At 47.0% G+C, this 24057-nt stretch overlaps 2 protein-coding genes across 2 annotated transcripts; one reads left to right on the top strand and one right to left on the bottom strand.

Moving 5' to 3' along the window:
* The first annotated feature begins 492 nt into the window (after positions 1-492).
* Positions 493-3725, top strand: BBLN (bublin coiled coil protein). Its single transcript, NM_001197034.2, has 2 exons — positions 493-620; positions 2168-3725. Exons 1-2 carry the CDS (start codon positions 530-532, stop codon positions 2359-2361), a joined length of 285 nt encoding a protein of 94 aa, NP_001183963.2. The 5' UTR covers positions 493-529; the 3' UTR covers positions 2362-3725.
* On the bottom strand, positions 3230-22656 carry CIZ1 (CDKN1A interacting zinc finger protein 1). Its single transcript, XM_040649295.2, has 17 exons — positions 22584-22656; positions 22211-22338; positions 20073-20203; positions 17437-17603; positions 16586-16718; positions 15634-15694; positions 12781-12854; positions 12320-12399; positions 11081-11263; positions 10614-10744; positions 10111-10195; positions 9388-9501; positions 8911-9096; positions 8212-8281; positions 7013-7134; positions 4038-4395; positions 3230-3554 (listed from the first exon to the last, which is right to left on the bottom strand). The coding sequence occupies exons 2-17, from the start codon at positions 22309-22311 to the stop codon at positions 3517-3519; spliced, it is 2034 nt and encodes a 677-aa protein (XP_040505229.1). The 5' UTR covers positions 22312-22338; positions 22584-22656; the 3' UTR covers positions 3230-3516.
* Between the last annotated feature and the right edge of the window lie 1401 nt (positions 22657-24057).

Here is a 24057-nt window from a genome sequence, read left to right as displayed (position 1 = left end):
AGGCGGGCAGCCTCCCGCGGTGTGCAATGGGAACGTAACCTCTTTCTTCTTCGCCCCCAATACCCATTTAACGACAGAGCTTTGAGCTGCCTAACGCAACGCGTTCATGGCGCGTTATTTCTGTCTCAGTGACACCAGGGGACGAAACGGTTCGCAGGCGCTCGGATTCCCGCAGGGCGGGTGACGGACGGCTGCTAGCGGGCCAAGGACGAGGAGAGGCAGCGCGCTGCCTTCGTGCTTTGCGGCAGAAACGTGAAGGTGACCCCAGGGCGGCGCGAACCGCCTCAGACTGCGCAGAACCGTCGCCACGGCGCTCCTCACAGGAGCTCGATAGCAAAGGCGGAGCTGCAGCCTCAGAACTGCGGGGCGCTACAGGGACTCCTCACGGGACACGCCCGACAGTTCCCCCCCCCACCCGATAAGCACAGGCTTTACGTGACGCGCGCGCTGCACCGCGTCACCCCATTGGCCAGCGGCGGCCCCGGGCGCCCCGCCTCCCGGCAGCCCGGCGCTCGGCAGGGCGGCGGCGATGTCGGGGCCTAACGGGGATCCGCACGTGGCGTTGGGCCCCGCCGGGCGGGACGGCGGCGATGAGGACGGGGACGGCTTCGGGGAGGAAGGTGCGTGCGGGCAGCGCGGCCCTCCGTGCTCACCGGAACCCCCGTGCCGACGGATTTGCTGCGGTTCCCTCAGCGGGGCAGGGCTGTCGCGGGAGGCCCAGGGGAGAACGGGCCTTGAGCTCGCTCAGGAGGGGCACAGCCCGGCCCCGTGCAGCCGAACCTGGAGGCTGCGGTCACCGCTCAGGGTCAGCCCGCGATGATGCGTGCTGTGGGTCTCCATGGAGCTGTTATCTGTTCTGCAGTGAGCTGGGGCTGCGTGCTGGAGCTGTAGGCCTTTCTTGGGTGAGCTGAGCTGAGGCCGTGTATCGCTTTCCCCGACCTCAAATAGGAAACCCTATTTCTTGCCACCTTTCTTGTCAGAGGAGTAAGCCAGGCGATTGCCGTGCTCCCAGCCAATGTCTTTTGGTTAAAGTTCCATGCAAACACACCAGGGTAGTAACCGAGTGGGGCAGAGGTGGGCCGAGTGACTTTGGTGCAGCCCCAGCGTCACCCATAGGAGTGAAGTGAGCACCTCCCCATCACCCCTTAACGCTCAGCACTGCGGCCATGCCCGGCTCTGCTGCTCTCAGCTCGGAGGGAAGAGCACAGCACTGCTCTGCCTGGGCCTTCCAATACACCACAGGGTTTCAGCTGGTGCTAGATATCCACTTCCTTACTAATGTGTTAGCAGAGCTTTATCTTGTCTGGTTTTCCAATCTGGCTTTGTAGTATTCTGTAGGATTGCGTGGATATTGCTTGTAGCAATCTGAAAGCGTTCATTGCAGTAGCACAGCTGTCTCCATCTGATTAACAGCGCTGATCCACATCACTGTGAAATGCCATTGTACTGGAGCTAACACTTGAAACAGATGCTTTAAATAAAACATCAACTAGGAGACCAGCTGTCAGGATTATTTTGAATTAGTTTGGTTTTAACTCGCATTACCCAAAGTCTTAACGGTGCACAAAAACACTGTGGTTGCACTCAGTGCTTCACACCTCCCTTGGAAAGGATGGTGCCACTTGCTACACCTTTAGGCACAGCACTGGCTGTGCTGCGTTGGCAGTCTGAACCCAGGGAGGCCTTCGTGAGTCACATCCCAGCCTGGGAGCCTTAGGGATGTAATTCACAGAATGTAAATGCTTGGACATGCTGCCAGAATGCCTGCATCCTCATCACGAAAGTTGATCCTTAAGGCAGCTCTAACTGCTAACTTGCCCATGGGATTTGGTCCTGTTGATACGTGGATCACTGCATACCGGTAATCAGACCACGGTCAGCGATTTACATATGAGATCAAAGGCTGTCAGACTGCCCGAAATGAGCGTGCTGCCCACAGGTAACTTGCCTTAGATCTTATTACCAGTTCTCCAGCCTCCCATTGGTCTCATTTGACAAGTGAATTCAATACCTGCAGCGTTCCATTGCATTTTACTTTACCCACATGGTGGCAGGTAAGAGACAGCCAAAATGCTGTGGGCGTGTTCTGCAAGAGCATCCACTGCCTTCACTGACTGCAGCGACAACATACCTGCATTGAACAACCTCTCCTTTCTCTTGCTTTTAGAATATGCAGCAATAAACTCCATGCTGGACCAGATCAGCTCCTGCTTGGATCACCTGGAGGAGAAGAACGATCACCTCCACGCCTGCCTGAAGGAACTGCTGGAGTCAAACCGCCAGACCCGCCTGGAGTTCCAGCAGCAGAGCGAGCAGCACAGCATGGGAGCTGACATGCAGGGACCACAGCCTCCTGTCTAGTGCACTGGCCACCAACCTGATTGCTAAGGGGACATTTACTGGTCACTGGTTTATCAGAAAATTGAGGAGTTACCTCCTGCCCATGACGTAATCCTTCCTGTGGTAGTGCCCAGCCATTCACCTCCATGTTCTGTTTTCCTTAGCTGTGTGATAAGTGCACACAGATGGGTGCAGGAGACTTGGCTCTTTTTGCTTCCAGCATTAATGCAAGAATAGCCATGTAACGTGGTTGAAGCTGGATGCAGAAAGCCTGAGGCTGTGCAGGTTGTTTGCAAGGAAGCTCTCTTCACAAGGTAGAAAAACGATCATGGTCTTTTGTTCTGCTGACTCCAGCTGGGGAATGCTATAGCTCTAGCCCCTTCCCTCACAAAGCACACTAGGCAGGGGCTGTCCTGACTCCAGGCTTTCTCTGGTGGTAACTCTGGTCAAGACTTGGATGGGGGGGGGGGGGGTCCATAGATCATCTCCTGACTTGAAACTACAGCTTCCCCATTATTCACATGCACTGTAAGTACTGACAGGTAGTCCCACTTCACTGGACTTCCCTGTTCCCTTCCAGGCAGATGAGATGAGCTACTAAGGTGATGTTTTTGACTTAGAATTGGAAGCCACCTAACTCCTTGAGCTGCCATCGATGACTCAGGCTTAGAGAGGCAGAGCAGCCTGGTTTGCCCCACTGAGTTGGTGATTATATGGTGCTCTGCCTGGCACAGGATGAGAGCAGAGCCCTCCCTGTATATTTTGACAGGAGTAATAGCAAGCATTCTGGTTTGAAACTCTGTGAACTTGTCAGGATGGCCTGGTGCCACCACTGGGGAGCAAGTCTGAACTATTCTATTCTGTAGGGTTAAAGGAGTTTTTTTGAAAGTTGAAGTTATAAGAAATCTGTTTTATTAAAATCAGTTGAAACAAAATTTGTTCCTGAGAGTCTCCACTATGAGAACAGACTGTATTGAGCCTTATAGTATTAGCAAATGACCAAGATGCACGTTCTTGCCTAGCTTAGGACACAGTAGTGGTCCAGGAGTGTGCATCTTTGACAGAAAACCATTCTGAAGAGCAGAATTGGGCACAGTCTCCCAAAAAATAAGCTTCTCTGCCTTGGAAGGAAGCAGAGAGGAACTACGGAGTATTCTTAGTGGAAGAAAATGGGAATTAAAGTCTGCATCCATCTACTTCATGAACCATATCCCCTATGAAAAAGAAAAATAATCACATTACATTCTTCTTTCAACAATCAAAGCAGTCTTTCCACCTAACTGCAGTATCCAAACTACACAAGTAATAATCAACACCATCCCATATTAGACACGCTAAAGCCAGGCTTATTTTATTCTTAAAATAAAAACAGCAGTAAAGTTGAAGGTTTTTGCTCTATTAAAAGACTCCGAAAATAAACATTTCCAGCAAATATCATGTGTAAAGGGCTCTCCCTTTAAGGCCACTCTATCTGGGTTTGCGCCTAGAAGAGCGTCTGCACCCAGCAGAGGTAAGACTGGCAGCCTCACCTTTGGCTAGGGAGGAGGGCTCTGCTGCTGCCTCCTGGCCTACATTTGATGCCTCTTTCTGTCCCAACCCCCCTCCGCTCCCTGGATCCTGGCAGTAGTCTGTGCCTTCCCCTTGCCTGGCTGCATTGGCTTCCTCCTCCTCATACACAGCATGTCCCAACAACTCGCCTGCGGCGCTGCTCTCTTCGGGGAGCGGACAAGTGGCAGTGGATTTGCTCTCCTGTAGGCTTTCTTCTACAACCGTGATTCCACACACATCAGTCACGCTGGCTAGGCTTTTGCTCTCTGCTACAGCGGTGGCCAGCTTGCCCTTACCCTCTGGAGACCTCAAAGCTTGTTCCTGCAGTGCTGACAGCTCTGTACCCTCCTTGTCTATCCCATGATTGGCATTCGTCTTCTTGCTGCTATCTTCTGTTGTAGCAGGAGGCTGTTTCTGATCATCTAGCAACTGGGAGCCGGAGCCCTGGGAATGCAAGGGAGCCTCCGGATAGGCAGCTGTGGCACGATGCCTTGCTACCTTGTATCTCTGCAAACACAAACAAACCACTGTGAGAGACAAATTCAGCCAGATACTGTCACTGCAGCGAGCAGCAGCCGGTCCAGGAAAACCTGTACAAAAACAACGGTGAGTGACAGACTCTGCAAGGGCACAACCTGACTGAGCCGGTCTCCTGGCCTGGCTGCAGAGGCTTTCAAGCAGTGAAAGGTCAGCTCCTGTGAGAAAAAGCAGTGATATTAAAAATGTAATTACTTAGTGCTGAGTGAGTGCATGGCACACCTGTGGCTCCTGAGACAAAAATCACGTCTGTTAACTGTTGATCTCAGTCAGGCTCAGGACTTTGTAATACAACAGTACAAGTGACAGCTCTTGCTCCAGCTGCTGCCAGGACCTAACACTGGACACGCACTCTGGGTACATGAGGCTATGCCCTGCCCTTACCTACAGAGGAGTGGTTTAATGTTTAACAGCCATAGCAAGACTTAAGTTGAAAGCTTCAGATTTTTAATTCTGCTGATATGATCTGTGCAAAGCTGCTGACAGGAATATTAAGAGAGCTCAAGTATCCTCATCTGACAAGGGAGTGAGGTTATCTCCAGAATAAAGGTTGGCATACGCTAGCTACCATGATAAACCAGTAGGGGTCTGTAAGGAGATTAAAATGGCTACTAGCCATCTGCAAGACTGGGTTTCAGAATAACAGTGATGCTGTGTAGCTAACGTGCAGCAGGAACCTGCTCCTTGAAGTCCCAGATGCAGTATGAAGTAAGAGAATGACACAACGCTCCTTTCCACAGCAGCTCCCTTTACCATCAACTCCCTTTCATCCTTCTGCCAAAAGGTGCCTTGCACTGGCACTAGCATTAGCCCTTGCAATTCAACAGCATTATTTTGAGCACACCGGCTTTCACCACTGTCTAAGCAGTGCTACTGCAACCTGCAGGGTGGAATTAGAGCACACCAGACAGACAGCTTTACATTTGACTTAATACACCATCACAGGCTTGTTCTTTCCCCGTTCTCAAACAGTGGGATATGTGTAATATTGTAATACACTGGATACACAGTGAGTCAAGTGATAACACTGTACCCAAATTTAACCAGGCACAAGTGTGCCAGTTTGTTTTCAGAGTGAAGCTGTGAACTGCCCCACCAGCAGACAGTTCTCTGCTTTCAAATCCTCTGTGAGCCTACTCTGATGAGAATACTCTGAAATTGGAAACGATTTCACTCACATTGTGACACAGCCAAGCAGAATAGCTGTTAGCCTGCACATATTTAAGGTTGGACTTCTGCCTCAAATAATTCCTTTAAGTCACTCCAGTGCCCATTTGAAGAGTATCTGATTTCAGCTTTTAAATGGGCCAGAAAGAAGGTATACACGCTGCTGCTGCAGTTTCACTCCATGCTGATCTAAAATAAGCCAGGAAAGCTGCAAGGCCAATTCCTTCATTCCAGAACTGACTAGCTGTGGGAGAGGATGAGCAACCCTTAAAGAACAGCTGCTTCTCCTGCTATTTGCCATTCCAAATCCACAGCTCCTAAGTGCTGGCTTCTGCAGAAACCCCAACCCTTGCTGAAGGACGCAACGGTTGATTTGGAACAGTTAACCTGTCTGAAAGACTAGCAGGAGAACTCTAAGATGCAACAATATCTGGATACATCCATGGTCAGGAAACAGGTTTTGCCTGCTGGCAGGTGAAGTCAGCATGGGAGCCTCCCCTCTTTCCAGGGTGAGGGAGTACTGCTCTCCCACATAGGCAGTAGTAAGCAAAGGAAAGGGCAGAGCCAGTGCAAGGCCTGCACACCCACCTCAAGGTACTAATCCAGGCACCTCACCCCTAGCAAGCCAACAAGGACAGAATGATGGAGGCACATTCCAAGACAGCCCAGCAGGGAAAGTTTCCAAATATGAAGCAACAAGGGGCAATGCTGCTTCTTCAGGTGAAACCAGTAAAGCAAAAGAACAGCATCAGCTGGCAGAGATTTATGCTAAGGAGTTTCTAGGAAAGCATTGCAGACAGAATGACTGACTTCATGTTGCAGGCTGACCCCTGTCAGGACCAAATGGACTCTTTCAGCTCATAGCTTCCATATCTCAGAGCACTGTGCTGCTACATTTCCAGATTTGTAAGGTGAATATCTGATTTTACCAGGCTCCTTCATGGATGAATCACACCTGAAATTTTGGCTAAAGGAGCTGTTCCTGTGCTCACTGTAGTACTGCATGGAAAGATGCATATGCACCAGCTCTCTTTAAAAGGAATAGCCTCTTTCTGTTTTGCTCTTTCGCCATTTTGACCCACCTGTAATCTGTCTAACAAAGAAAAGAAGGGGCTTAGACTGAACAACAGACTCTACAGGTTCAGCAAACAGATCAGACACTCTGAGGAAGACTTCCAACCAGAAACGGGCAACAAGATGACAGTAGCAGTAGCTGGGAAGCAGGACTGGACTGGTTTTGGATCTAAAGGGGTGATGGGAGACAAGCACGGAGCACATCAGGAGAAAGCTGTGACACAACGGACACCAAGGGTGATGGAAATGAACTGAAGACGAGACAGCTAACGTGGCGGATTCACTGGAGAGACACGCACAGGGGTAGTAACAAATGCCAGGCCATGCAATCGCCAAAGGGTCTAACCTGAAAGTTCTCAAAATGCATCAGGGACTTGCAGTGTGCGAGCCGGGCAGCAGAGTCGCTATGGTAGAATTTGTGACACAGCCTGCAGAGGTAACCTGCGACGGGGACCAGAAAATCCAGGCCTGTGAAACGGGAGGGGAAGGGAAATCACAGATCACATTGAATGGAACTCAAAATAACGAAAGTATGTTAAAAGGGAAATTAAACAAGGGAAGGAGGGAAGAAGAAAGGAAATTGGAAAGCTTTGCTTCTGTTAATGAGGGGTTTGCAAGATGACTTGCTGAATATCTTGTCTTACCATGGGATGGCTGTGCGCTTGATATTCAGAGAGAAATCTGGCTGCCAGAGCAAAGAAACTACACATAGCATTAAGGGGAAAAAAAGGAAAGGAATACAATGGAAAACTACAGAGAACATGTGATCTAATGTAATGGGATCAAACCAAGCAGAAGACAGCAGGCGCGCAAGAGGAACACGCAGAGAACATTCACAGCATGAATCATTATTCCATCTGCCACACGACAGTGGAAGGTTACAGCGATATGGAAGATTGGTGTAAGCAGCACTCTCCTTGGGCACAAAACGGCCTCTGCAGAGCTGCCCTCTGCACAATACAAGTGGCCATTAGAGGTTTGAAGTCAGAATCGCTTACAAGGTGGGGACAAGAAGGAGCCATCTGGAGGCAACACTGCCCACCAGTCCAGCAACATGTCTGAATAACCGCTAAGTAGAATGTGGGGGTTCTGAAGCAGAGGAAACATGCACAGTTTGGGCTCTGGCAGAGAGCTTGATGCCATCAGTACTGTTCAGTATCTCCATATAAGCTGCGTTTCTGCTGGAAAGTGTTCTCATCAATATGCTTTTAGGCTCCATTTTTTCAGAGCATCCCTCATTTTCTACCTAGTTTCTTCAGTACTCCTATCCCATTTGCACCGTTTCCTGCCTTGGTAAGATATCTGGCTCTCACCATTTCTTCCTCAAAGGGAAAGGCAGCTGACAAACATCCATCACATCCTTATCATCAGTTTAGAGAGCAACTTGGCCCCTTCTCCACACAGCAGTGACCTGCAACAGTCTGATGCAGATGCTGAAGCAACATAGCCGAAGAATTTGTAACAGCAGCAGATAGAGACCATCCTCTCTTATGGCATGCAGCCAGAGAAGATTCTGTGGGCCTTAATGCTTCTGTGTTTGCTTACCATAGGCTGTATCTGGACAATACTTCTCACTTCCTTTGTAATCCTCCAAAGACACTTCCTTCAGCCCAGTCTGGAAACCAAAAGAGCATTAGTGCCTAGCATATCTATGTCAATTACCTTCCATTTTTCTGGTAAACTCTGAAGCAAAACAGAGGATTCGTATACCAGAGACAGAGTTGCATAACATCTGGCTAGGGGCAGATACCCATTGTCAGAGGCTACTTCATGGCAAGGTTAAAAGCAGCCCTTACATTCTGAGCCTGAAGTAGTTTAGCTGTTACAAGAAGAGGTACACAGCTCTTTACTGGGAAAATTGCATTTATCAAGATAAACCTCCACACATATGTTTGCCATGAGACCAAGCTGCTGCTGGGCTATTCAAAGAGACTGTCAATGTCTTTGATAGAAATTTGTTCCCTTGAAAAAATAAAAACACTGCTTATGCTCCTCAACAACAAGGTAATGTTTGAAGATACCAGTAGGAGCTGTACAGCACAACAGAAACACCCTTCTGCATCCACACATAGTGTTTGATTCTCTTTTGCACTGTCCTGTGCTCTAGAAGAACTCCAGGGCCCTCACGCTCCTGCTGCAGGGTGGCACTAGACTCTAAACCCTGAGCTCAAGCAGACAAGAACCAAAGTCACACGAGCCCACAGCAGGTTCTCAGATAGATCAGTCCTCATTTGCATGGCATACCTGCTTGGCAGCAGAGTCCTCATTCTCTACCAGCACTACATCAAGGTCTTCCCCCTCACCAGTTCCCTCCTCTTCTTCCTCCTCCTCTTCCTCCTCTTCATCATCTTCAAAGCAGCCAACAGCATCCACTGTGATCAACTCCTCTGAATCTTCTGGGCTGCCCAACTCCTTCTCTCCCAGTCTCACCTGTTAGATACAGAAAAGAAAGATCAACTCTGCACTCTCCATCTAAGCACAGAAGACCCCAGACTCTGAACAGACTGCATTTGATGAGTAGATGGGACTGCAAGAGAGGCACAAAGCTATCTTGCTTGCAGACATATCCGCTTCCTGTCCCCTTTTCCACACAATTTCTTTAAAAACAGGGTTTGAAGAACTGCATGCCTTCCCTTTATCCCTGCAGTAGTCAGGGGAGCTGAAAGCTAACTTGATCTGCATTGGAGCTGCCTCCAGTGCTCTCTACTCAGGCAGCATTACCTCTTTGGCTTTCTGTTTATGCTCAGGGGACTTCATATGCTCCACGAACTTGCGAGGGGTCTTGAAATGGCGGCTGCAGACAGTGCAGAAAGGACGAAGTGAGCGTTTGGCCAGCTAAAGAGAGAGGGGAAGACCCATCAGTCACAAGAGAAGAAAGTCACTCTGAAGAAATACAGCTAAATCTTGGGTAGAACGGTTATAGTCCTGTGTCTAAAACAGACAAATCACAAAAAAAAGTGTCTTATTTTCAGGAGAAAGGGATCACTAGCTCCTATCCGTGAAAGTGATGGAAAATGTGCATGGCAAAACAAATGTGTTTTATGAAAAGCTGTCTAGCAGTTTTTCCCTAGGAACCAAATACACACACAATAATACAGTGGTCTGCCTAAACTTTAGCTCAAAAACTTAGAGGCTGCCCACCAATTCCTCCATTCCATTGGTTAGGTAAGTACAGTAGACCATGCTTATTTAGAAAGTAGAGGATTAAACCAGAGGTGCTTCAGGCCATACTGGCATAGCATGACAGCTGGAAGTTCAAACCTATACCAGTGATCATAGGCGGTAGGGCAGCATGGCAGTGCCCTCACTAAGTGTTAAGAGCAGAACTTTGTGCATCTCTCCAGTCATCCTTCTCTTGCTGCTTGGGGAGTAGGAGATGCTAGACACAAACTCAGCACCCACAAAAGGTCAGTGCAAAGGAGCAATCTGTGCTGTGGTCATTACCTTGTGTTCTTGGGTCCTGCGATGTTTGATCAGATCCCCTGTGAAGTGTATCTGACAAGTGTTACACCACCGCTGCTGGGTCTCTCTGAAGTGACAACAGAAACATCTGTAGGTCATAACTTTTTATATTCCCCATGGAACACTGCAATGTGCAATTTGTTTCAGCATTATTTTCCTCAGTATCGCTAATTTTACATTCTTGGATTTATCTTTTTCATTTTCCAGCCCCTTACATAGGGAATATAGCCCATGTTGACAGAAAGGCACCAGTTAGAACAACTCTCCAATGTGACCTACTGCATTAAGAACTAAATACCATGTCACAGTTGACAATACTATCCTTTATCAGGAAGGAAGATGCCCAAAGCAGGCTAAGGCCTCAGAAGCAAGAGGGATTTTGTACGTTATCCTGGAGCACAGGGGCACCTTGGTGCACTGAGGAATTTTGGAACTCATGTAGATCCTTGCTGGGATTGTATTTGCTACCTCAGACCAACACTCACCCATCTTTCTCTGCCAGCAACTTCTGCTCCTTCACCATAGGCAGTAGTGAAACAAAACAAACATTGCTCATGTGCTGAATCTCCCCAAGTCGCTGCTGGTGCTGAATTCCAGCCATGTGGGCTTGGAAATTCTAAGAAAAGGTTAAGAGAAAGATCCATTTAAAAATATTCAAAATACAGAATAATAACAGGCATGAGCTACGCTTTCCATTCTCTTAAATGCTGTGTAACAATGAAATGGTATAAAAGCTTAAGATCACGGCTGCCTGGGGATCCACCCACACTTGTTCCCTAGCAGGTTGCTTGCCAGCTCCTCAGAAGGGGTTTGCTTTATCTGCATGCTTGTCATCATTTTTTTATGCTTCTCTGGCTAACAAGTCTCGTGATGCACGATGATCCCCATGGCAGCTGGCCACCCCGTTCACTTCTCTTGACCATCCATCCCAGTCAGACCTGTGGATTTATACCTGCTGATTGCAGCAGTTGGTCTTGCAGATGTAACAGTAGAATTTAAGGGCTGATTCAGGGCTGGCATCAGCTGTGCCCATCTCGCAGGTCCACTGCCCTGGTTTCAGAGCTGTTGTACTGATAGCTCTGCTCTCACTGCTCTGCTGGATAGTCACTTTCAGTGAACCTCCAGAGCTCAACACCTGCCAAAAGAAGGAGTCGAGATTAAGTCAAAACTCTCAGTAGAAGACACTAAAAATAAATACTTGCATTTTAGATGTGCCCTAAGCTCTCTACCCCTTAAGAAAGTGCATTTAAGCTGGAATCCACAGGAGACTGATGAGACTCACAATATGCTTCTCCTCCCAGCACTGCTAGATCAGAAATCCCTGCGTCATAGCACCAGGCCTAGTAGTACAAATGGTTGTTTCTTCAGTCTCAGTACAGTGTACGATCCACTTACTGAAGATAAACATTGTTTGGTTCCTTGGTAAGGAACACTATCATACTTCCCTGCAGAACAAAAGGAAGCTCAGAATCACATCTGACAGAGGAAGAAACTCATATAAGGACAGGATGACATATTTAATCACACCACCAAGCCACAAATGTCTCCAGCAAAGGAAGACTTGAGCCTGATCCATACAATGGGTTAATCTTTATCTGTTTTTGCAGATTTAAACAACGAAAGATCTGGTTCAACATGTAGCACATGGGCAAGGGATTTCATGTAAAAGGCTCTCAGGTTGCTAGCTTCACCCATGCCTCACTTTTTCCAAGATGCCTTTCAGAAGCACAGACTCCTGCTGTCTGCTCATGTCTGCTGCAATGGCAAGTTCCATAGCAGCTGCACATCTACCACCATCACCCCGTTTTTTTTTTACATTTACTCTTCAGCAACAAAAGGTGTATTTTTAGCCATGTCCCTTTAATACAGACTTTTTTTAAATGGTTCTTTCAATTCATCCTTCCATCTTTCCGTCTGAGTACTGAACTCTTAGCAGACCCCAGCATCCACAAACAGGCAGCAGTAGGTGAGGTACAGGCTAGCAGAGGCACAGAAGCAGCAAGTCAAAGCAGACTGCACAATAATTGCAGACATATTATGCCTTATTGCCAGGGACAACAGCTTACAGCAGGAGACAGAGCTCCAGACGTGGGTGCCATCTGGTTCCCAGTGGCAACGGGCATCTCTGGGATGGAGTAGGAGGTTTTATGTTCTGTACCACCCCAGCCTGCATGGAACAGCATCTACTCACCTCAGGAGCCTTTGGTTCCTCAGAGAATTTCCTCTCTTTAGAGAGACTTTCAGCTGCGTACTGCTTTACATTATTTGTACCTAGGGACAGAGAGTCTTTTCAGCTGCCTTAAATCAAAATAGCCATGAGAAAAAAAACCACAAAAAACAAAGCAGCAGGTGAATGAAGTCAGGGAGCTTTCCTCACAATGCCGTTGGCCATAAGCCCAGCTTACAAACCTGTTTCCAAATAAGCTCTGTTAAAGGGGAAATTCTTCTCATCATTTGCATTTGCTAGGCAACAGCAACAGCTTTTAGAGGACTATGTTTGGATATGATTCCTACATCTTCTCCTCCTTTCCCCACCCTTTATGTGGGGGAGGACATTTCTGAAGACTCACAGGATCTAGAGATGCTGAATGTGAAATGCAGCTCAGGCAGGGAGTGTCCTAAAAATACAGATCATGGTGCCCAGGAACTCACCATCAGCTTGGACATGGGTGCTCAACTCTTCCTTGCTGCCTGCTGCATTCTCTAATGCAGACTCTTCAGTCACACTTAAAAGACATCAAGAAAACAACCTTATTTGCAATGTTATAGACCAAGAGATTCAGAAGACAAATGCATAGGCTGGAATCTAGGCTATCACACTCTCCACTAAATCCCCCAAATCAGAAAGCTACTGGATGTGTATTGCAAGCAGAGATTCAGCAGAAATGAATGAAAACAATGGAGAATGGCACTCTAGAACAGATTCAGAAACAGCAACCAAGTAATTTGGACAAGAAAGTTAGAACTGATTCTCTGAATCACTGCCCTCTTCTGAGTGAGGCCTGCAGGGAAATAAGCAGGGAAATAAGCTCAGAAAATATTCTTAGTAAGAGCTCTGAGAGCTCATTCCTTTCCTGATTGGCGACCTGCAGGGAAGCTGCAGTACCTGGACATCACTCCAGGTTGCTCTTGTGCATGAGGGAACAGAGACCTGTCAGAACTGAACAGTTTCTCAATTATATTTCAATGGGATTTCATCATAACTGCCTGCTCTGTTTGTTTCAATAGCGTTTAATTCCAGAGTCCCTACAGTTCTGCTTTTGGGGGCAGTGGAGCTCTACGAGACAGACATCAAACGATTTTGCTTTGTTTGCTTTGGTGCTACTGATCTGCTAAGGAGAAAAAAGATCCTGAGGAGATCACTGAGAAAAAACACAAGCTGACTTGCAGAGGGCACAGAGCGTACTTTACATCTTTCTCTCCTCTATTTTTTTCCCCATAAAGATAATACTTTCACCATGGTTTGAATGCCTTCTCTTTCAGGCCAGCCCAATATCCCACCTGCCGGCATCCTTCTGCCAACAGGGAGCAGCACATTCTGCACAGACAAGAATCCAGACTGTGCAGGTACTGAATCCTGCGATCAAAATACACAAGTATCACGTAATTTATCAGATTGATAAGTGATAATGTAACTGGGTTACACAGCTATAAATATGCAGCAGAGTTTGGGCAGTGCAAGCATGAAGAAAACAAAGAGTGGCTGGCATTAACATTATTTGTCAAGTACTGCCAACAGGCTCAACACTATACCACACACAGATGGTGCCAGCACTCCAGGGCAAGGGTTTGCAGTTTAAACTGAAAGTCTAGGGAGCAATCTAGGGAAGCAAAAGCCATTGCAAGCAGGAGCCAAGAAGGAAATGGTGTTATATGGATACTTGTCAGGCCATGCTAGAAGAACTGGGTGTTCAAGGAGGATTTGAAGATGAGTGCTTTCCACACTGGAATGAGGATGCTGTTCCAGGCATACAGATGGCATTTAGGAGAAAAAGCAGAAGTGGGAAAAACCTGAAGTGAAGGAGGAGGCTGGTATTCCTGGCCAATGGAAAATGGAATGATGAAACAAGAAATAAAAGTGTGGCACGAAGTGGGGGGGACCTATCCTCATCTGTGAAAGGCAACATTAGAACAGTAAACTATTTTTCTCAGAGATCCATCATCTGTTCATTCAAAGTAAACAAACACTTCAAAAAAGCTACGGAGTCATATATTCCAACTAAATACCAGCCATAAGATATGAATCAAATCTGGCACTCCTCAGCTACTGCTTTGGAAAGGATGTTCCCCATAGCAGGTTTGCCGCAGTGAGATCTGTCATTCCTCAGCCTTGACACTTTTTTTACTGCATGTAACAGGACTTTGATTAATACCTACTAAATATTAATGTAATTAAAATGGAATTAAGCAAACAGATTAACAAAACATACGCTCAAAAGCATTTGACATACCCTAAACTGAATTTATTCACTCTCTTGCTAGTTCACAGTCCATAATTCACAATGGTCTCTGCTCACATAATATTTATCACCCTTTAATGTTTTACATGATGAAAGTAATATCGAAACATCAAAGTGATCTTGAAATATTCTCCCTGAAGCTAACCATTAATCTCTAATCTACGGATGGGAAAGCAGAGAGGTGAAGAAACTTGTCCAGAACCACGCAGTGAATTGTTAACAGGGAAGATAAGAGGACCCAGGAGCCCTGACTCACAGTCATTAACATATGTTGGAGAATTCTCAAATCAGTGCCTCCAGAAATCTTTATTCACTCCTTCCCGTTCTCCCCCTGCAATAGCTAACAGTGACAGTTCTGGAAGAGGTACAGCACTGTACAGATGGCACGAGGAGCTCTGTAACGTGCCTTCCCGCTAGATGGCAATACAGCCTTGTCTGCTTCTTCCTGCACCCTCTGGAATGCATGGGGTGCCAAGACAGGCCTGCAATGGCCAGCCTGCGTGTTATGCAGGCCCTTGCAGATAATAGGATTGCCTTTGTTTATTTTTACCCAACAGACAGGGGTACTGGCAAGAGAATCTTTGCAGAAGGGATACAGAACGCAACACTCCTGAATATAGGCTTGAATACTAGGGAGTACTGATTCCCTTCCCTTTCCCATTCCTCAAAAAAACCTATGTTCTCTTACACCTGCCGTAACCTAACACATCCCAAGGCCTTTCCTCTCTGCTGATACCTGGCTGTTCATTTCCCCTTATGGCACTTAGGCAAGAAAATTAAGATAAATAGCTCAGAATAGTAAAGCTCTCTCTGCTTCTTACAAGAATTCTGGCAGGAGAACACAGGAGCAAGCATTACTTTGTTGAACACTTGCATAACACATATCTTTTATTTTTCATTCCTACCCTTGTGTCACCTACAGTAGAGACCCCTACAAACACCCTGGATCATCAGGCCAGTACACTACTGCCCTAATTGCAGGAAAACAAAATTAGACAATAGTGCTAAAGAGAGTAACTGTTTCAATATCACATTCAGTAAATACCTCTTCAGTCTTTTTGCTGCAGGCTCAGTGTTCAACACAGCTTCTGCTGGAGTTCTTGGTTCTGCAGGAACACAGAAGATCTCCTTAGCAAAGCAGACCATGCCACCCTAAGCATGTCCCCTAAGTGAATGGCCAACGCCTATAAAACTATTTTAGAGCAAATAATAATACACATTTGCTTATTCTGAACTTGAGAACTGTAGTGATAAGGCTGAATAATAAAATAAATTAATAATGACATAAGAGATTTGAATTTTATTGCAGATGTGAGTGTAAGAGGTGTGGTCCAGTAAGAAATCTACGCTTATGTCTACTTAGTGAGTCTTTGTCCTGTACCAAGGTGACAAGAGCACAGACCATAGACCATTAACCAGGTGACATGGCCATCTGAAAACAACCATCTCACCAGGTAATTTTCCCCACCATACACACACTGGCCACAACCTCACCATGTGCCTGCATTTTCAGGTTATGCACTTTTCAATCACAATACAAAAGTGGGAATATCCTATGAGATTCAGTGCCAGCTTCTATTCTGACAGCTGGAGTACTGCTTAAGTCAACTTTTCCTCAGCATGTTGATTGCAACTGGTTCTGTTTCAGGTGTTTGACTCTGTAAGACATTCAGTTCAGCATGGTCAAGGCCACATGGAGGCTTGAATTTCAAACCAGTTTTTTTTTTTCTTCCATCATCTTAAAAGAAGCTCACTGTCAGTGTGCCTTTGAAGAGCCTTCCATGCCAGGGATATGGGGCAGGCTTATAAACACCAAAAATATACTTTTTACCTAGATATTTTAAAAGCACCAAAAGCAGGGGGCTGTGATGGTTAATTTTGGTATTTACAGTTAGAGAGAAAGGTAAGACTAAAGCTGCCTCCAGTCTTTGCTGCAGGAGTAGCCAAGAGGAGTTTATAATCTAGAAGCATTTGTTTCACTATAGGCTCACTCTTACCTGTGGATAGAGAGTTGTTCTGCTCTGATCCTGCTCGCAATTCCCCTCTAAATTCTATTTTCTCATCACCGTGCATGTGAGATGAAGAACCTGCATCAAGCTCCCGCTTCCTGTCAGGGACCCTCTGGAAGTCCTGCAACAGGCAGAGAGTCTCAGGAGAAGGCACAGTCCAAGTGTGGAAGTCTACCTTATCCAGCACATCTTTTTGACAAAGCAGGAAGAGATAAGCAAATGCTAATCTAAGAGGAGGGAACACTGATCAATTAATCTGAGAACCGTCTCCAGGACACAAAACAGGTCTTAACAGTGGAAGGTGGGAATGTTTGGTTTTTGAAACATTCTCCAGAGCATTAAGAATTGTTCAGAAATTAAATGTTATGAAACCCATATGAACAGATGTGACCCTTATCTTTAAAAAGGGAAAAAAAAGCAGCCCAAAAAGGCAGTGTTACATATCCATGGTAGCAGCAAGTCTTTTGAGATCAACAAACAGCTCTGGAAGGCTAAAGGGGTGAAAAGTCTGGCCTTCAAAGAGCAAAGCGTATTTTATGACCATTACTTTGAAGATGTTAATTCCAAAGTTTCCTTTTCTTTTATGCTTAAACAGTTCTGCTATGAGAAATTATCTGTCCTGGACAAATACAGACAAGAAATTTTTGCATCCTAAATGTAAATACAGACAACAAGAACCTTAGGGACGGACTCGTTTCTCCATTTCTTTGCCAATAGCACGGTGCAAACTCACTGTAAGGCTCTCTCCTTTCTCCTTCTTCTTTATCTACAATACAGTCAACTACTCTAAGTGCAAAAGGAGCTCTGAACCCCAAAATGGTCCGAAGCTTTGAGCCTACCTTGCGAAACATCCGGTTCTGCCGCTGGAAGGGAAGGTTGGGGAAGCCCAAACGAGTCGGCTTTAATGAGACCCCAACAGGTGGTGGCCCTAGGAGGGAATGCCTCGTAGCCTGAGGGAAGAACTGCTGCAGTGCTGGGGCTGTCATGTTAAATCCACGCAGGTTTCCTACAAATGCAAACACACAGCACATCAGCACCCTGCAGCACGCAAAGGAGAGAGAAAATCTTACCCCCATATACACAGGAGGGAGAAGGGAAGGGCTCATCCACACAAGACAGTGTCCCTCCCCAGGTGCTGTATGACTGCTCTGTGCTTTACCCTTTTTAGTCCCCATTGAACAAGTTGATGTGATAGCAACTATTACTATATATTGAGCCATGTAATTATAATTGTCCCTGCAGGCTAAGATCATTAGAGCAATTATCTGATCTGAGCACGCTAGTACTTGTGTTTGCAACAAAGCAGGGTATCGTTTTACAGAATTTCTCAGTAAAAGGGGAAAATTCATCCCACGTTTGTGCAGCTGGCAGCTCACACCATGGCGTGGCTGCTATTTAACATGGGCCAGCAAAAGCATTTCATTGAAAACACCACCAGACTTTTCAAACAAGAGATTTCAGTCTTCTCTGCCATCCAGTTATCATACAAGCTCGACATGTCAACCTGAACTCAGACACTTGAGAAGCTGCCATTTCCAATTATAATGCTCTGCTTTCTGAACAGTGTTTCTCAGCATCCACAGACTACTAAGTCTCAAGAGTTCCTAACGAAGGTGGTCCCTGCTAACCCCATTTCAGGGGGTGAGGGAATGGAAGCGCACAGATGGCTCAGCCACACCCTCAGAATCTGCCCACCATACTGGGAACCTGGACTCACACTGCAATTTTTTACTTCTCACTTGAATTACTGCATAGTCTGACTGTTTAGCAGCTGTTAAAACAAGCCAGAGAAGTTTGGAGAGAGGCACACAAAATGTGAAGTCAAGCTACGCTGTTGAAAGCCTGGAACACAACAGGAAGCATTCCTTCATGTCCCTCTTCAGAACTAATCTAATCTCTTACTACTTAGCATAAATGATCTCTCATTGTAAAAACACACAGCAGTATTTAAAAAGAAAATAACCTATAAGGCAAGAAATCATCTCCTGCTCTTGCTTTACTTCCTTTAAAGAACCATACATATATTTCAATTGGAGTGTTTATTCTTCCCTATTCCTATTGCTGAAGCCATGCACAATGAATTATTCATCCCAATGTCTCCCAGGTTCAGAACTACTACAGCATCAGATATTCTTACACGTAACCCAAACCTGAAATGGCAAAAAATATAATAAAAATCAGATCCCTAAGAAGGACCACACTGAACACCACATCTGTACTACACACTACCCACAGCTAGCTGGTGCAGTCACCGAAAGAGAAGTCAGAACTCAACTCAGCACGTAGAGCTGAAAAGAGAGAGGAAAAACGCTAAATCAAAGTGCTGCCGAGTGCTCATTAAAAAACCTTGTCCTGTTTTCATATCTAATTTGCCTGAGGTCTTTGGCATGCTATTTAAATACAACTTCTCAATAAGAGATTTCACTTGAGAGAAAAGGCCAGGCTATGCGAACACCAATGTATTTGGAAGGAGAATGACTGGCTCTTCATCAGGCTTCTTTTCCTTTGCAACAAACATGCACTGTATGTGCATGGTATGGTTTGCTTTTTATTACTGTCAGTTTCCCTACGACCTGACAGAGATCTACAGAGAGCCACTGGAGTCACTAGAGAGCCCTCTATTAAATGGGCAAGAGAACAAAAGGCAAGTTAACAATATGCAGAATAAATCTATTGTCTACACATATGGGCACAATTCATACATAAGACAAAAATTCAAGGCATTCACCTAAAGGAGGCACTTTAAAACTGTCCCAGGTACTGATCTTCTGTGTTGAAGACAGCTGTTAGTTTAAGATATTAGGAAAAAAGCTATGTTTTTATTTTCATATCCTTATGTTAGCAGTGCTCTTATTAAGGCAGCTTCATAAATTTGTTTTGAAAATGAACCAAAAAATCAACTTGTGGAAACACAGTGATGGAAAACCAGTGATACTACACTTCATACAAATGGCAGTCATTTCAGGGAATCAAAATTTCACACAATTGAAACCTAAATCACCTTTCACCACAACGTACTTCATTTGTCTGCACTCCACTAAGCTTGGACAAAGACAAGCAGCTATTTCTGCAAACAAGGTTAGCATATACATAAGAGACAATGAAATAAATGAAGTCTCCCAAATGAGACAAGTAGACTTAGGGAAAAAAAAAAATATTTTTCTAACTATATTGATAAAAAATATTCTTTCCACCAATTCTATGAGAAAATCCTTTCCCAATGTATGTATTTAGTATTAACCTGGTAGCTTCTAGTGCTATCCTCAATTGTGAGCACTTAGTCACGTGGGATTTTCATCAAGTGAAGAACTTCCATGATGTGTAATGTGTACAATTTTGAAGGGGAAAAAGACGAAAAACAAAAAATGCTGAATGCAAGGACTGCAATGGTTAAGGAAGAAACAGCCATACTGTGGTTTCAGTCCATGAAGAGTGATTAAATAACTGCAGCAAGCGTCTCCCATAACGACAGTACCTTGCATCTGTTGCATGAGTAAGGCCCGCTGAAGCATAGGATTGGCATTGAGTAGGGATGGTTGATTTGTTGCCCGTAAGCTCAGCATCTGTTGCTGTTGTGGTGGTGGCGGCGGCGGCGGCGGCAAACCACTGGAAAAGAAGAAGGTATTACTCATAAGAATCCAATCAGAACCATACCCCTAATTTTCAGGCACCTGACAAGTACACAACAGAGCAGCAATGAGTTGAAATGCTCATATACATGCATGAAAAGATACTGTACACCAACACTGTATCCTCTTTCTTCCACTCTCCTGGAATTTCCAGAGCTGACAGATTGTCTATCAAGAAATTCGAGGTCAGAGAGAACTCCTTAGCACCAAGCCCACATAGAGCCTGTCAGGCAGCATAAAAAAAACAACCCAGGAGCCGACTGCAGTTCTACAGCATTATGCAGCAGCTCTTCAGTCAAAGCCAGTGATCTAGATCAGCAGCTACATTTAACAATGACAGAAGTTGGGAAAAACAGGGAGTTCTCAGCAGCTTAAAGAACCTTTTCCAAAACCTACACCTCCCACATCGAGCCAGACAGGTCATCATTGTAAATGGTGCCCCCTAACTGCAAGAACAGGGCGATAAAATGAAGCACAGCCTTCGCATTTAAAACACGAGGAGGAAGAACTGTGCTGAAAAAGGACTCTCCGGACCCAAGGAGGGTGGAGCAGGCAGGAGACAAAAGTCTGAGGGAAGCAGCAGGCATTTCTCCAGGCAATCACTTCTGCAGGCAATAGCAAGGTCAGGGCCTCCTCTAAAAAACGCCTGCTGACACAGCTAAATCTGTCAGGGCTGTAAAGAGGTACAAATATGGATCAAAATAACCATGTTGACAAAAAAAAATATATATATATATACAACAACCCAACCTCTTAACAGATTTTACAGCAGCAAATCTTCACGTTCGCTGTGTTAGATTTGTTCCAGTCTCAGAGCTAAGAAATCTATGCTGGAAAAATCATACTTTGAGAGGTACCTGAGCTCTCCATGCTACTTCTCAGTCAGCCTCGTTTTGGCACGTTAAGGGTTAGTTTTAGAGATTAAAAAAGAAAGAAGATGACGATTTAGAGAGATTAATACTTCCAGAACAGAAAGATTCTCTCATTTTCCTCAAAACCAGACGCTTTATAAAGCCGTTTTTGTAACTTATTAAATCAGAAAATTCGCCTTTCTCTTGAAATCACACCCCATTGCTGTGAATTTCCACAGCGTAAGGCTTCACAGGGCCCAGCGACTGCAATTAAACACAGCATTTCGGAGCATTTTTATGAGCTCAATAAATCTCAGCTCATCGGGGACGGCCGTTCCACTTCATCCGAAACAGCTGTTTTCTCCCTTGTCTATTTTTTAGGAAACCCTGCTTGTTTGCCTCTCCGTTTCTGGCAGACACCATTTGGTTTTTATTTTTAATGGCCATTTCCCACCCCCCCCCCCCCCTTCCCACCACTCAGGCACAGCCCCAGCTGTGGTACCACAGCACATAAGTTGCACAGCGTCCAATGACCCCATCCTGATCGGAGGGGGGGGGGGGGGGGGGGGGGAGGTGGGATAGGAGGGAATACAAAATAAAGAAAACATAAGTTCAATCGGTGAAATATACATGTAAAAAAAATACAATAACGAAACACGTGTCCCCGTTTAACACGGCTCAACCAGGAGCACGGGTGTATTTCTGAGAGAAAAGGCATTTTCCATTATCCAGGGACCCCCCCCCCCCTCCAACCCCCGCGGGCGGGGAGGGAGGGGAGGATGGGAGGTGAAGGGAGGCCGCTGCCTCGGAGCATCCCTTTATCCCTTCGCTCTGCCCCGTGCCGTTTAAATGCCCTCAGGGATGGCTGACACGCACCCCCGCCAGGCCAGCACCCCGCGGCGCGGCCTCCCCACAGCGCGGCCCGGGCCGCCGCCCCTCGGTCCGACACCCCTCATCCCCCCCCCCCAACACCTCCGGGCCTTCGTCCGCCCCCGCCCGCCGTCCCCCGTTTCCCTTTGTCGCCTTCCCCGCCGGGGGAAGGCAGGCGCAGAGCCAGGCTTCGGCCGGAGGCGGAGGAGAGCGGTTCCCTCGGGACAGGCCCGTGATCCCCGGCCTCGCGTAGCGGCGCTTACCGGCCTCCCTGCTGCGCCGGGGGGTGGTGGTGGTGCTGCTGCTGCTGGAGGAGGTGCTGGAGCTGCAGCAGCTGCTGCTGGAACTGCTGCTGGTTGAACATGGCTGGGGAGCTCCGAGCGGGGCGAGCCTGACACAAAACGCGGCAGGGAGAGGGAGAGGGAAAGGGAGGCAGCGGCGCGGCTCAGCCCAGCAGCCATGGAGCAGGGGAGCCGCCGCCGCCGCCCATTCATTCACTGAGCCGATCCCCCCTTTCCTCCTCCTCCTCCTTCCCCCCGGGGTCATCGCAAGCGGCAGCCCGCGGAGGTTTCCAAACCCCACCTCCTAAAACCCGCTCCCACCCTCCCCTTCCTTCCGCTGCCCGCCGGCACTCACATCGCGCCCCGCGGCTCTCACCGCTCCCGGCCGCCCGCCTCCATCTTCCCCGGGAGGACACCCGCCCGGCCCCGCTCCCCGGGCAGGAGCAGCTCCTTCTGGAGGGCTGGAGGACCCAGCCGCACCCTCCCGCGCCCCCTGCTCCGAAAGAGCGGCCCTGCAACGCGCGCATCGCCCCCGCAGCCTCCTCCCGCACCGCCCCGGCTCGCAACACCCCCGTTTCTCGTCCCTCGCACGCAGGATTGGGGTGTCCCATCCCTCATGAGGCCTGCGAGGGGCTGGGCACCATCTGTCCGGGGCTGGGCAGGGGGAATTGATAACCGGCTGGAGGGGGGCAGCAGATGGTGTCCAACCGCGTTAGTTTTCTGGTTTTTGTCCTTTTCAGCGGTCCGGGGGAACCTCTGGTGCCTGCCTCTGAGAACAAGGGAATAAATCCCCAAACAACAGCCCCGGCCCTTTGCTGCAGTCACATCCTGGCGAGGCTGCCATGAGAATCTGGAAGAAAACAAGCAGCAACTTTTGTGGCGCTGCTCACGTGGGCTGAGGTGACTTTTCGAGCAGGTCCATCCACCTGCGCTTTGTTGGGTTATTTTCATGAGAGTTTGCCTCCAAACCTCCCTCCGGTGCCTGTTTTCTGTGAGCAGTGACTTAACGTTAAGCATGGCCAACGCACACGGCCCTGGTGTGAAAAAATACTGTGGCTGTCATTCCTTATACTATGCCCAGTGAGGGTAAAGATGCATTTCTGCTCTTCGCCGTTCCAGAGAATCCATCCCGAAATAATTTACTTTATAAATAGTCTTATTATCCACGCCAATAAAGACTGCTTGACTCATTAAAGGCCTCGGGATTGATTGTGAGGTGAAAGTACTGTAAGCTGAACACAACTCCTGGTGATACACAGTCAGCACTGACAGTTTTCAGTGCAACCACAGGTGCTGATTTTTCCTCTGGGCCCTTTCATTCTGTCCTGATTCTACAATAATCAATCTGGAGATGACCATCCATATCAATCAATGACTGCCGTGGCAATGCCTGCCCATTTATCCTGCCCCAGCTGCCTGCACACAGAGGAAACGCTCTCCCGTTAAGCTTAAAGCTCCAGTACCATCACATGGGATACATACACGGAACAGAAAACGCCTTGATTCTTTCAAATGAATTTGCAGGATTGATCCTTCTTGCTCTTGTAACCACACGGCATTGAGCACTTTGACCTTTTACAGTGGCAAGATGGTGAGCTCCTAAAGATGCAGGACTGCTCCCTGGATTAACCAGACAGATAAAGGACAGACGTTGGGTTGTAGCAGTGGCCACAGCTCTGGGTGGCTTGGTGTTAATTGGTTTATGTTGCGTATGCTTTGTTTGTTGTGTTCTGTTCTCATTTCTAAAATCTAAGGGGTTTAAGCGTTCTTGGTATATAACATGCAGAAGTCTACAAAGGGTCACGTTAGTGAGTATGTAAGTAACTCAG

Source organism: Gallus gallus, chromosome 17, assembly GCF_016699485.2.
Source record: "Gallus gallus isolate bGalGal1 chromosome 17, bGalGal1.mat.broiler.GRCg7b, whole genome shotgun sequence".
In the NCBI taxonomy this organism is placed as follows: domain Eukaryota; kingdom Metazoa; phylum Chordata; class Aves; order Galliformes; family Phasianidae; genus Gallus; species Gallus gallus.
Note: the sequence above shows the minus strand (reverse complement) of the source record. Positions and strands in the feature narration are given on the sequence as shown.

Bases quoted from the DNA above. Each gene is read 5' to 3' on its own strand.
- BBLN (NM_001197034.2), top strand. From the start codon at position 530: ATGTCGGGGCCTAACGGGGATCCGCACGTGGCGTTGGGCCCCGCCGGG. The intron at 621-2,167 runs GTGCGTGCGGGC...TCTTGCTTTTAG, and splicing joins GGACGGCTTCGGGGAGGAAG to AATATGCAGCAATAAACTCC.
- CIZ1 (XM_040649295.2), bottom strand. From the start codon at position 22,311: ATGTTCAACCAGCAGCAGTTCCAGCAGCAGCTGCTGCAGCTCCAGCAC. The intron at 15,695-16,585 runs GTAAGAGTGAGC...GTGTTCCTGCAG, and splicing joins GAACAACTCTCTATCCACAG to AACCAAGAACTCCAGCAGAA. The intron at 7,135-8,211 runs GTAAGCAAACAC...CCCGTTTCACAG, and splicing joins TTGTCCAGATACAGCCTATG to GCCTGGATTTTCTGGTCCCC.